Here is a 13,054-nt window from a genome sequence, read left to right on the forward strand (position 1 = left end):
TCAGAGAATTAATTATGTTGTCACACTTTAAATTACTAGCTTGAACTCGTGTCTCAGAAGGACAGGTTTGTTTCTCTTGGCCGGGGTTGGCATTGGTACTCTTCTCCAAAGACAAATGAATAAACTGTCCTGTGTTGAAAATGGGCGAGAAGCTGCAGAACTTAGGCTTTTGATTTCACCATACCTCCTCCTGGCCCATTTTCCTCCTTCACGACATTGTCTGGATGTGATAGTCCCTTAAGTTTGTGATCTTCAGTATAAAGAGCTCTCCCAATCTAATGCCTTGATGTGACTGCTAGGCGTAAACATTAACCTTGAGGATGATGGCCCATCTGTGTGTTTCTGGGCAAACTAACTACAGGTAGTCCCTGGCTTAAGTTGGGGTCCCATTCTTAGGATTTGTGATGAGGTAAGGAAGTTCTGATGTGAATTACCTTATAAATTTATTTAATTAGGTTTTCATAGCCTGCTAAATGTCATTGTTGTAAACAGATCATAGTTTTGAATATCTGCAGGTTAACCATCTGAGAATAACAGCAGATTATGCACTATGCATTTATTTCGTACATACCACGAGATGTTAAAAAGCATGGTCATAGTGCAGTTCATCATGACTTGTCTGCATCATAAATTACTAACCCCTATACGCTGAACCTGTGGATTTGGAATCTTTTATTATGCTATGCTAGTAAGTCTGAGGTTTAGATAGATTTTCTGTGCCTGGTATATAGCCATTTATGTCTTTATTGAGTAGAATAAATGCGTAGCATGTCCTGGTACCACCCTATCACTAAGCCTTTACTTTCCTTGATTTCTCCATATGTAAAATGTAGGTGAAACTAAGAAGGTTGAGAATAAGTAAAGTTCTCGAGTTGTACAACACCCTGGAGGATGCTGGTCTGAGAGAAACTATTAACTTTATTAAGGTCTGCTCTCACCTCGTCCACAAGTCAATATACTTTTGCCCTTAAAGAACAGCTGAATGTCTAGTCTCTGTAGCAAATATCTTCTGACTGTTCCCCATGTCTTCTGACCTCTTTGCAGCTGGCTTTCTTTAGAACTTGTTTTTACCCAGAGAGTTTGGCTTCAGCTTCCTTTTAAGGTGACAGTTCACAATCTAGAAACTTGTGTCTTTACTGACCAATGGGACAGCTTCCATTGAATTTACACATTTGAAGGCAGTTCACTAACTTTAGTAAACATCTAGCCCTGTCGAGAGTTGTAGGGAAAGGAGCCAGATGCCTCAGTGTTCTGGCTCTGTCACTAACGAGTCACGAAGCTGTGAAACTTTGTCCTCACTGCCATTGAGCCAATGCTGATTCAGTGACCCCCTGTGGGCTTCTGAGATTAACAGTTTACAGGAGTAGAAAACTCAGTCTCTTAGAGCTGCTGTTTTCAAACTGCTGACCATGCGGATCGCAGGCCAAATTGTAACCACCTCACCAGCAGGGCTCCTTATGAGACTACAAGTATTCTTTTTCCAGTGTAAACTGTTATTTAATGAATGTGCCACTTGAGTCTAGATGTAATCCTAAGTATGTTGGTGTTTTACAAATATGCTATTGGCAGGGAGAGTAGCATTTCCCCTATTGAGAATTACTGCCCTCAGTTTTCATAGAACAAAGTTAGTGATTCATTCAGATTTTTGAGAATAGATGAGTAATTCACCCAGAAGAGCAGAGGGATTTGAGCCCTTGTGACTTCTCAAAAAGTAAATGCTTTGGCTGCAGCAAATATACCTACTCCTCACTTAGGACTATCTCATCCCACATTTTGCCTTTCAGACACCTTTGAGAAAATTCTCAGGTGGTACCTCTGATGATTCAGGCCCCATGCAGGGCTGTGGCTGAGCCCAGGTGTCCTCTACAGTCACCCCAAATAATAAACTGGAGACCCTGACAATGACCAGGCCACATATGGTCCAGCTACAGAGAACAGATGACAGAATAATGTAGGGTCACAAACAGGTGAAGGCTTGAAGGTGCTGGCTAGGTCAGTGCATCAGGAGAAGGAAGAACACATTGGAATGGCGGGTTGGGGCGGACAGGCCCAGTAGGGTCTTTAACCAGGATGGGGATAACAGGTAACATTGGCAGTAATGGGATGGGGGGTTAGTTAGGGGGACCAGCTCGGCAGGTGGAAGCCTCAAATGTAGTATAATGCAGATGTTGCAGAACAACTTGTTCTTTGGAACCTAATAAGTCTACAAATAAGCAATGGGTGTGGTTTTCTAAGATAAGCTAAGTATGAGCTTGTGACGTATTGCCTAGCCAAAAGTTGCATGATCTCATCTCCAGCCTAAGGGTGGGGATCCACAATGATAATCTCAAAATTTGTAATTCACCACAATGGCCAAGTCAAGGTACCAGTAATTGGAGTGAGTTGGAATGGTAATTTATTCCCCCAGATAACCAGTGGGACCATACCCCTTTGAAACAAATGATACCAGCTTAAGGAACGGTGTCATTCCACTCTCCTGTGAGTGCTTGGCTCAGAAATGGCTTATCATTCCATTTTTACCAATGAGACAGCTGATGGAGGTTTCTAAAAGAATTCTTGGTAAATTTGGAAACCATTTTTTATTTCCCCCTGAGATGAATGAGAAAGCAAGAAGCACTGGTTGGCATTGACAACCATCTTGCAACCTAAGAAAGAGACCAGCCATAGAAAGAAATTCAAAAATGTGAACATCAGAGCAAACAGAAAACACACCACTTTGATAACCATCACTACAGCCTACCAATCTCAAACCTTTCTGACCTCAACTTCTATTATCGGAAAAAAATAATTTCCTTAATGTTTGATCCTTTTTCAGTTGGGTTTTCTGAAACTTGTAACCCAAAGCACTGGAATTGGTAGGAATGATGCGTTGCCTAGTTGTTACAAACACTGAGGAAAATGCAAAACTGGTAAAAAGCAAAGAGCACTTTGCACACAGGGTGCCCTTAACATAAGCTTTAGTCTTTTCTTAGACCTTGTATGTGAAAGCTAGACAACAAAGAAGGAAGATTGAAGAACTGGTGCACTTGAGGTATGTTGGTGAGAAATAGTAAATGTACATAGAGTGGCAGAAGAATGGACAGCGAGCCTTGGCCGAAGTACGGCCTTAACAGCAAAGGTGGCCTGAGTTTCTCGCTTACTTTGGACATGTCATCAGGAAAAACCAATCACTTGGAAAGGACACCAGGCTTGGTCAAGCGGAGGATCAGAGAAAGCAGCAGCCCGTGAGATGGGCTGACCCAGTGGCAGCAACTGAGCTCAAAACTCAATCCAAAACCAAGCTCACTACCATCGAGTAGCGTTCTGATTCAAAGATATTTTTCAAAGAAAAAAATTTGAGGATGCCTAGGACCAGCGTTTCATTCTGTTACACATAATAAGGTCACTTTGAGACATTGTCAACTTGACAACTAGCAACAATAACAAATTTCAAATTTATGGTAGTGTGCTTCTAAGCAAGATTGGAGAGTGGGCATCTGTTTCCTGCTACTTCTAGACCCCCAGTACTTGTGGTTCTTCCACTTCAATATGCGTTAAATAATACATACTGAACATGCCATTTACCTGCAGAGCTCGTGATAAGCAGAGCCCAGGGGGTTGTTTCCAGAGGCAGGTTCCTCCAGTCCCAGAAAGTCACCATTTTTAAACCCAGGTGAGTATGATGCAGATTAATTACAACAGATACTCTTGTTGTGTCTCACCCAATACCATCATTTTCTCCTCAATCTCTATTAACAACCAGATCATGTGTGCAATGGCAAGGTGTGTGGGCCTGGGGCAGAGTCCCTTCCAGACTGTAAAGGCAAAGCTTCAGAAAGTGAAAGCTCTTTGTCCTACTTCTGAAAGACCAATGGGATGCAGGAAGTTACAGGTGTTACCTTGGCACCACAAGGATAAAAACTGCAAGCCAAGGGTGGAAGCGACAAGGAGCCTGGGGGTTCAGGATAACTTTCTCGAGCAGCTGCACCTGCCCTGTCCTATTTGTATCCTGGCATCTTGTTAACAGAAAACGAAAAACAACCCTATGTGGCTACGCCCCTGCGGTCAGGTTTTGATAATGTGCAGTTACACCCAGTATGAACTGACACACTGGGGGCCCATAAGACCATCTGCGAAACGCTGCTCTGGTGTGCTAGGCATCCAGGAGTGTCTGCCTAGTCTGAGCTTGACTTTCTCCCACAGTTCCTTGTATTCTTGCACCCATTTTCCTTCAGTAGGGAATTGTGTATCATTCTAAAGTCTTGTTGAGATGAAATAATGGATTCTAAATAATAAACCATCAGACCATAAAACTCAACTTTACTTGGCTTTAAAAACAATGAGAAGTCACATCAAGCCTTACTGTGCAATATAAGAATGGCAATTACTCCCACATGTTCCTTTCAGAGACTAAGAGGGTGGAACATTATTCTCCCTCATCCCCAGTATTTACTAACTTTGATGTGGAGGCAAGAGAAGAAAATACCAGGGAGGCAATAATTATAATACTTTGACAAATAAAAATTATAGGTCTTGTGCTTTGAGCAGTAGTGAATCAATTGTATAATACTTTGATAACTAACCCTCTTGACTCCTGCTCGACCTTGGAAGTAGGATCTCCTTTGAGTTTAGGGTACTATCTGACCCTGAAGAAGTCTTGAGTACCTCAAGTATAATAATCTGACTACTTCCAATTAGACCTTTTAAACCAGTCTCTCAAGTGCTTGTAAAATAAATGCAGTAGTAAAGTGTTTCTGTGGCTATGAAGTAAAAGCCTTGCCAGGTAAAATCCTTCAGCTTTGACCCAATTCCACACATCACATTGGTGCTGTTAATGCACTGCTAGAGAAAGGAGCCGGTGTCCATCTGTAAAAATCCAAAGCAACATATTAAATCCTGAACATTTCAGGTAAAATGCCTTACTTTTAAAATTCAACCTGAAAACATACTGTAAGCTTTCCACTTATTATCTGGAAACATGACTTCTGAAAGAACTCCCACGTTAAGGGCTTTGAGTGCTGTATCAAATGTGTGTGTGCCTCTACACAGCCATCTTCTGGAGAGACACTCCACTCATTCCATAAGAGAAGTCTTGTCAAGTGGAGTTTTCGGGGGAGAAAACTTTTGGAAAGTTGAATTGAAGTAAACATTTTTTTACCATAGAAGAACTAAAAATTGTTTTCTTAAATTGGAATAAAAATTTAAAGAACAGTGTTGGAAAAGATGGTGAAAAATCAGAACAACACCCCCCCCGCCCCCCATTATTTGACTCTGGTGGCTTAGTGGGTTACACATGGGACTGCTAACCACAAGGTCAGCAGTTTGAAACTACCAACTGCTCTGCTAGAGAGAGACACGGCTTTCTACACCTGTAAAGAGCCACCGTTTTGGAAACCCCCAGGGCCAGTTTTACTCTGTTCAGTAGGGTCTCTCTGAGTCAGAATAGACCCGATGGCAATGAGTTTGGGGGGTTGGTTTGTGGCCCTGTCTGGTGAGTGTTGCACTGCTAACTTCAAGGTTGGCAATTCAAACTCATCAGCTGCTCTGCTGAAGAAACAGGAGGCTGTCTGCTCCAGTAAAGACTCACAGCCTCGCACGTCCTCTCTATAGGATCACTATGAATTGGAATCTTGATGGCAATGGGTTGGGTTGAGTTGGATTTGATTCGACTTCTCATATATGAAACAAGGTCCTGGTAATATGGAGGAAAGGTTGACCCTCAGATGGCTGCCTAAAAAGAACTAAGCTTTTCTGTTAAAAGGATTCACTGACCATAATTGATTGATGCAACTTTCTTTCCCACAACAAACATTCTGCAAACTACCTTGATCACTGCAAATGACAGAGGTAGGACTAGACTTTCTATCCAAAAGATTTTAGGAGTCAGCTATCTTAATCTGATTGGGGCAGGGTAGGATGAGGAGGAAACTCTTTGGGGGCTGTACTCATTCTGCACATCATTTTTCCTTTGATGACATATTTCTTTGAAGTGGCTTGGCAGCTGGCTGAGAAGATTGAGGGCAGGAAGTCCGTGCTGGGTTGCTTTGCCTTTGCCTAGTCAAAGTACCAGCCCCTTAACTGATCTCGGTGCTGTCAGATCTGTCTACTCCACTCCACTCAGCAGAAAGTTTTGGCTAAACAGAGCTACAAATCTTGTATGATCCCCCATCACCCTTCCTATCTCCATGCCCCCTTGCCCCTATTCAGTCCTGGACCAAGGTGACAGTTCCCCCCTCTCTGGGCTTGACTTAGAGCATCCTCTTGTCCCTAACTGACATAGTTCTCATTTTAAAGGACAAGAATGGGGACAAAAGCCTAAGCGATTCTTGATAATAAAATGTTTTTTAAGACCGCTCTTTGATATTTAAATTTCATGCAAATATGTCATCCTACACCATAACAGAAAACAATGTTTTAAATAATTTAACAGTTCAATGAATTAACTTTTTCCATTAAAAACAAAAAAGTTTAAAAAAAAATTTTTTTAAGTCTTCAAATAAAGTTGATGCTCTAGGAAGATATCCATCCATGATCAGCCCATGTAGCTCATGGGGGATGCATACCCAGGAGAAGAACAGCTACTTAGATACTCATTCCAGCATGATGCAGGCCCACCCCCCTAATCCCATCAATCCCTAATGCTCTATCATTTTTCTGTTTCAAATCCGGGGGAGTCTTGTCCCACTGTTAACGAACTGCCTCGAGGTGTCTCTGCACAACACCTACATTTTGCTATATATGACCTTGTGTTGATTTTAGCTGTGAAGATCTCATTGAGTATCAGGTTTATTACCTCACTTGTTCTCCTCCGATACTCTTTCTTGGCCATTCTATTCTTTTCGCTGGCTGAAGAAAAAAGAAAAAGAACGTCATTGACTGAATCAGTCCAAACATATGTCTTAAGCAGAAACACTAAATTAGGAGTTGGAGAGAATAGATGGCAGGAGAATAGCTTGAGATCTCAATTTGCTTTTCCCTTATATGTCTCCCCTTTCCCTTCCTTACTTCCTATGGGCTTTTTCCTTTTGTCCCTCAAGAAAGTTTATAATAGGCTCCCCAAAATCTCATATGAGCAGAGGAACTGACAAACTCAAACAGGAGTAGACAGATCCCCTGTATTAATAAGGTGAGTAAGACTGGTGTGAGCACTGTGGACTAGGGCACAAAGGAGAGCTTCTGCATCTTCTAGTAGCTGGTCAATACTCACCTCTACCTGATTGTTGCTCCACATGAGTATAAAAGACCACAGGGAAGAAGCACACCAGCCAATGTGAGCATGAGGTGTCGATGGGATCAGGTATCAGACATCAAAGAACAAAAAAGCATACCATTGTGTGCTCACCTTCCCACTACGATCGCTGAAGACAAATGGGTGCATAAGCAAAAGTGGTGAAGAAAACTAATGGTGCCCAGCTATCAAAAGATAAAGCATCTGGGGTGTTAAAGGCTTGAAGGTAAACAAGCGGCCATCTAGCTCAGAAGCAACAAAGCCCACATGGAAGAAACACACCAGCCTGTGTGACCACAAGGTGTCAAAGGGCTCAGGTATCAAGCATCAAAGAACAAAAAAATCAAATCATTGTGAATGAGGGGGAGTGCAGATTGGGTACCCAAGACCCATCTATAGGCAACTGGACATCCCCTTACAGAAGGGTTGCGGGGAGGAGATGATCCAGTCAGGGTGCAGTGTAGCAACAATAAAACATACAACTTTCCTCTAGTTTCTAAATGCTTTCCCTGCCCCTCTCCCCACTATCATGATCCCAATTCTACCTTACAAAACTAGTTAGACCGGAGGATGTACACTGGTACAAACAGGAACTGGAAACACAGGGATTCCAGGACAGATGATCGCTTCAGAACCAGTGCTGAAAGTGATGATACTGGGAGGGTGGAGGGAAGGTGGGGTAGAAAGGGAGAACTGATTACAAGGATCTACATATAACCTCCTCCCTGGGGGATGGACAACAGAAAAATGGGTGAAGGGAGACATCAGACAGTGACAAAACAATAATTTATAAATCATCAGGGGTTCATAAGGGAGAGGGTAACAGGGAGGGAAAGGGGAAAAGTGAGGTGCTGATACCAAGGGCTCAAGCAGAAAGCAAAAGTTTTGAGAATGTTGTTGGAAACAAATGTACAAATGTGCTTGACACAATGGATGTATGTATGGATTGTGATGAGTTGTAAGAGCCCCCAATAAAATGATTTTTTTAAAAAAGTCTAGTGTTCAAAGACCTGAATTTTCATAAAAAGCTTACAAATCTAGATCTTCTTGTGAAATTGCTGAAGTTTGTACAAGTACTTGGCAACTAATAAAAAAATTTTAAAAAAGAAAGTGTGGGAAAACATTATTATGGACTGGATTCTTTCCAGAAGTCTACTTTTTGTGACTTTTGTTCCAAACTCATTAAGGCAGCAGTTCCCAACCTGTGGGTCATGGCCCCTTTGGGGGTCGAACAACCCTTTCATAGGGATTGCCCTATTCATAGCAGTAGCAATGAACAGTAGCATATTAAGTAGCAACAAAAATAATTTTCTGGTTGGGGGGGTCACCACAACATGAGGAACTGTATGAAAGGGTCATGGCATTAGGAAGGTTGAGAACCACTGCATTAAGGGAATAGCAAACCCATTACCATTGAGCCATTCTAGCTCACAGCAACCTTATAAGACAGAGTAGAACTGCCCTTAGGGTTTCCAAAGTTATAAATCTTCTTGGGAACAGACAGCCTCATCTCTCTCCCACCAAGTGACTGATGGGTTAACAGTCACTTGTGGTTAACAGCCAGCCTAGTGCTCAACCCACTGTGCCTCCAGGGCACCTATAGAGGGATGTGTTTCTTTGTGTTTCAAAAATACTTCAAAAGGCCCCAAAGGAATAGAGACCTTTGGGCCCAAGAACAATGGAGACTGTGCCCTGCTTCCTGGAAGTCCTTAGGATTGATTCCTGACTCAGCAGCCCACAGGGTGGACTGACAGATGTGCTTGTCAAAATGAAAGGGAGTGTGCACACTAGGGGAATGGCCATGTTGGTATTCGCCAACTGGGATGGGTGACCCATGATCAAAGGGACTCCTTAGATCATGACTCTAGAGTTCCAGAATGGAAGTTATGTAATAAGAGCCATCTGATAAGTTTCCCAGAAGAGAGTCATATTTACTTGTTTAATGTCTGTCCCTCCATCCAAACAATGACCTCCAAAAAAATAGGGACCCTATTGGCTTGCTCACCTACTAGTGCTTGACACATACCTAGCTTACAATGTATGAGCCACGCAGTGCGGCTGAATATTATAAGGATCATGCAAGTGTGAAATAGTGAAATATCAAATAGTGCCAATGCCTCATCGGTCAGTTTGTCTTACTGTGGTGGCTTGTGCATTGCTGTGATGCTGGAATCTATGTCACTGGCATTTCAGATGCCAACAAGGTGGCCCAAAGGGACAATTTCAGTAGAACTTACAGATGAAGAACGCACAGTGAAGAAGGAATCAGATGCCCACCTCAGAGGAAGAAGCAGCTGAGAACCTTATGCACAGCTTTGAAACATTGTCAGACACTGAAAGCTTCGTGGGTGAAAGCAGAACCTTGTCAGAGGCCTCGTGGATCAGAAGACACTCAAAATATGACTGAGGAGGAACTGATTTCTCATAGTGGCATTGACCATGGTGACATGAGTTTGAGGTTAAAGCATGTGGGCGTGAAACCTTCAGGATCTTCCTGCGAACGGGGCATGCATCAAGGTATGGAGAAATAGTTATGTAACTATGTGAATGATTGGAAGTTGGGATGTATACAGTATGAATCTTGGAATATTGGAGATGGTAAAAATGAAATGAGATGTATAAAATTGATATCCTACACATTAGTGAGCTGGAATGGACTGGTATTGGTCATTTTGAATCCGAAAATCACATGATTTACTCTGCTGGGAATGACACAATCGGGAGGCATGGCATTGCATTCATTGTCAAAATGGACATTCCAAAATCAATCTTGAAGCATAATGCTGTCTGTGATAGAATTATATCTACCTGCCTTTAAAGAAATCCAATCAATACAACTATTATTCAAATTTAAACACCAACCCCAAAGATAGTGTTGAAGAAATTGAAGAATTCTAGCAGTGAATCCGTCAGAAATTGGACAAATATGCAATTAAGATGCATTGACAGTTATTAGTGATTGGAAAGCAAAGCTTGGAAACAAAGAGCAAGGAAGAGAAGTTGGAAAAGATGGACTTGGTGATAGAAATGAAGTTGGAGATTGTATTGAGAGAATTTTTGCAAGACCAATGACTTGTCCATAGCAAATATCTTTTTTCAACCACACAAGTGGTGACTATATACCTGGACGGCTCCCAAAGGAAAACACCGAAATCAAATTAACTAAATCTGTGGGAAGAGACAATGGAGAAAGAGAAACTCAATATCAGCAGCTAAAACTAGGCCAGGAGCTAACTATGAAACAGACCATCAATTGTGCGCACGTTAAGTTCAGGATAAAGCGGAAGAAAATTAAAACAAGTCCACAAGAGCTAAAACATGACCTGAATTTCAAGAGCAGAGTTCATGCATTGACCCTTACTTACAGCAGACCTGAGGAGCTGTGGGAGGACATCAAGAACATCATTCATGAAGAAAGCAAAGGTCATTACAAAGACAGGAAAGAAAGAAAACATCAAAGTGGATGTCAGAAGAGGTTTTGGAACTTGCTCTTAATCATAAAGTAGCTAAGGCAAATGGAAGAAATGATGATGCCAAAAAGCTTCATAGGATTTTTCAAAGGGCAGCTCAAGAAGACAAAATCAAATATTATAATGAAATGTTCAAAGACCTAGAGTTAGAAAATCAAAAAGGAAGAACATGCTCAACATATCTTAAACTGAAAGAACTCAAGAAAAAAATCAAGCTGAAAAATTGGAAGATTCTATGGGCAAAATATTGAATGATGCAGGAAGCATCAAAGGAAGATGGAAACAATACACAGTCACTGTACCAAAAAGAACGAGTTGACACTACACCACTTCAGGAGGTAGCATATGAGCAAGGACCAATGATCCTGAAGGAAAAAGTCCAAGCTGCACTGAAAGAATTAGCCCAAAATAAGGTTTCAGGAATTGATGGAATACCCACTAAAATGTTGCAACAAGCTGATGAAGCACTGGAAGCACTCACTCACTTTTCCAGGCCAGGAAATTTGGAAGACAGCTACTTGGCCAAAGAAAACTGACTCAACAGAATGTGAAAATTATTGAACAAATATCATTGATCTAACATGCAAATACAATTTTGTTGAAGATCATTCAACAAAAGGTACAGTATTACATTGAAAGTCCTGCCAGAAGCTCAGGTTGGATTCAGAAGAGGATGTGAAACAAGGGATATAATTGTTGATGTCAGATGGATCTTGGCTAAAAGCAGAGAACATGAAAAAAGATATTTCTCAAAAACTCCAAACTCGCTGCCATTGAGTCAAGCTGACTCATAGAGACCCCCTGTGGGTTTCCAAGACCATAACTGTTTACAGGATTGAAAAGCCCAGTCTTCCTTCCACATAGATTCTGGTGGTTTCAAACTGCCAACCAGGCCGACCACAGCTCCAAAAATACCACTACACCACCAGGGCTCCTAAGTGTTTACTTGTATTATATTGACTGTGCAAAGGTATTCGACTGTGTGGATCATAAAAAACTATGGATAACCTTGAGAAGAATGGGAATTCCAGAACACGTCATTGTGCTCATGAGAAACTTGTACATGGATCAAGAGGCATTTCTGTGAACAGAACAAGGGAATACAGCATAGTTTAAAATCAGGAAAGGTGTGCATCAGGGCTGTATCCTCTCACCATACTTACTCAATCTGTATGTGGAGCAAATCATCAGAGGAGCTGGATTACCTGCAGAAGACTGTGGCATCGGGATTGGAGGAAGGCTTATTAACAACCTGCAATATGCAGATGACACACCTTGCTTGCTGAAAGTGAGGACTTGAAGCATTGACTGATGAGGATCAAGGATTGTAGCCTTCGGTATACACTTCAATTCTATGTAAAGAAGACCAAAATCCTCACAACTGGATCAATAGGTAACATCATGATAAATGGAGAAAAGATGGAAGTTGCCAAGGATTTTGTCTTTCTTGGATCCACAAGCAATGTTCATGGAAGTTGAAGTCAAGAGATCAAAAGCTGTGGTGCTTTAAGTAAATCCACTGCACAAGATCTCTTTAAAATATTGAAAAGAATGTTTTTTTGAGGACTAAGATGTGCCTGCCCCAAGCCATGGTCTTTTCAATTGGCTCATATGCATGTGAAAGTTGGACACTGAATAAGGAAGACCTTAAAAGAATTGATACGTTTGAACTGTGATGCTGGAGAAGAATATTGAAAATACCCTGGACTGTTGAACAAACAAATCTGTCTTGGGAGAAGGACGGTCAGAGTGCTCCTTAGAGGAAAGGCTGGCAACGCTTCATCTTACATACTTTGGAGCTGTTGTTAGAAGAAACCAGTCCCTGGAAAGGACATCATCCTTGGAAAAGTCAAGTCGAGGGACAGTGAAAAAGAGGACAGCCTCAAGCAGATGGATTGACACTGCGGCTGCTACAATGGGCTCAGGCCTAGGAACAATTGTGAGGATGGCGCAGGACTGGGCCATGTTTGTTCTGTTGTGCATGGGGTTGCTATGGGTCAGAACTGACCCAATGACACCTCACAACAACAAAGCCTCACTTTGTAGCCACCATTTGAAACTATGTACATCTGACCAAAAATTATCAATGTATTAGGAATTGCCTGTTGTCTAAGCTGGCGGACCGCACACATGATGAACACCAGGATGATTCAGAGTAGAGAAATAAATGAAGGGGTAACTGTGTTGTTAAACTAGGGCCTCGGAGAGAACAGTGACACTGGAATTATTTGGACAGCGGTGCTGAGAAAAAAAGATCTTAAATGTAATTTTTTTTTAACATTTTATTAGGGGCTCATACAACTGTTATCTCAATCCATACACACATTAATTGTGTAAAGCGCATTTGTACATCGTTTCTCAAAACATTTTCTCTCCA

The 13,054-nt window shown here is 41.7% G+C and overlaps 1 protein-coding gene across 1 annotated transcript in view; it reads right to left on the reverse strand.

Annotated features, from left to right (window-relative positions):
* Positions 1 to 6,350: 6,350 nt before the first annotated feature.
* SLC9C2 (solute carrier family 9 member C2 (putative)) overlaps positions 6,351 to 13,054 on the reverse strand; it is a 91,509-nt gene continuing 84,805 nt past the window's right edge. The window contains exons 27-28 of the mRNA XM_004706822.2: positions 6,773 to 6,825; positions 6,351 to 6,368 (exon numbers count right to left, since the gene is read on the reverse strand). Coding sequence (XP_004706879.2) covers positions 6,351 to 6,368; positions 6,773 to 6,825 — 71 coding nt within the window. The remainder of the gene's footprint in view (positions 6,369 to 6,772; positions 6,826 to 13,054) is intronic.

Source organism: Echinops telfairi, unplaced genomic scaffold (assembly GCF_000313985.2).
Source record: "Echinops telfairi isolate 266 unplaced genomic scaffold, ASM31398v2 ScPeMD7_7424;HRSCAF=8462, whole genome shotgun sequence".
Taxonomy (NCBI): Eukaryota; Metazoa; Chordata; class Mammalia; order Afrosoricida; family Tenrecidae; genus Echinops; species Echinops telfairi.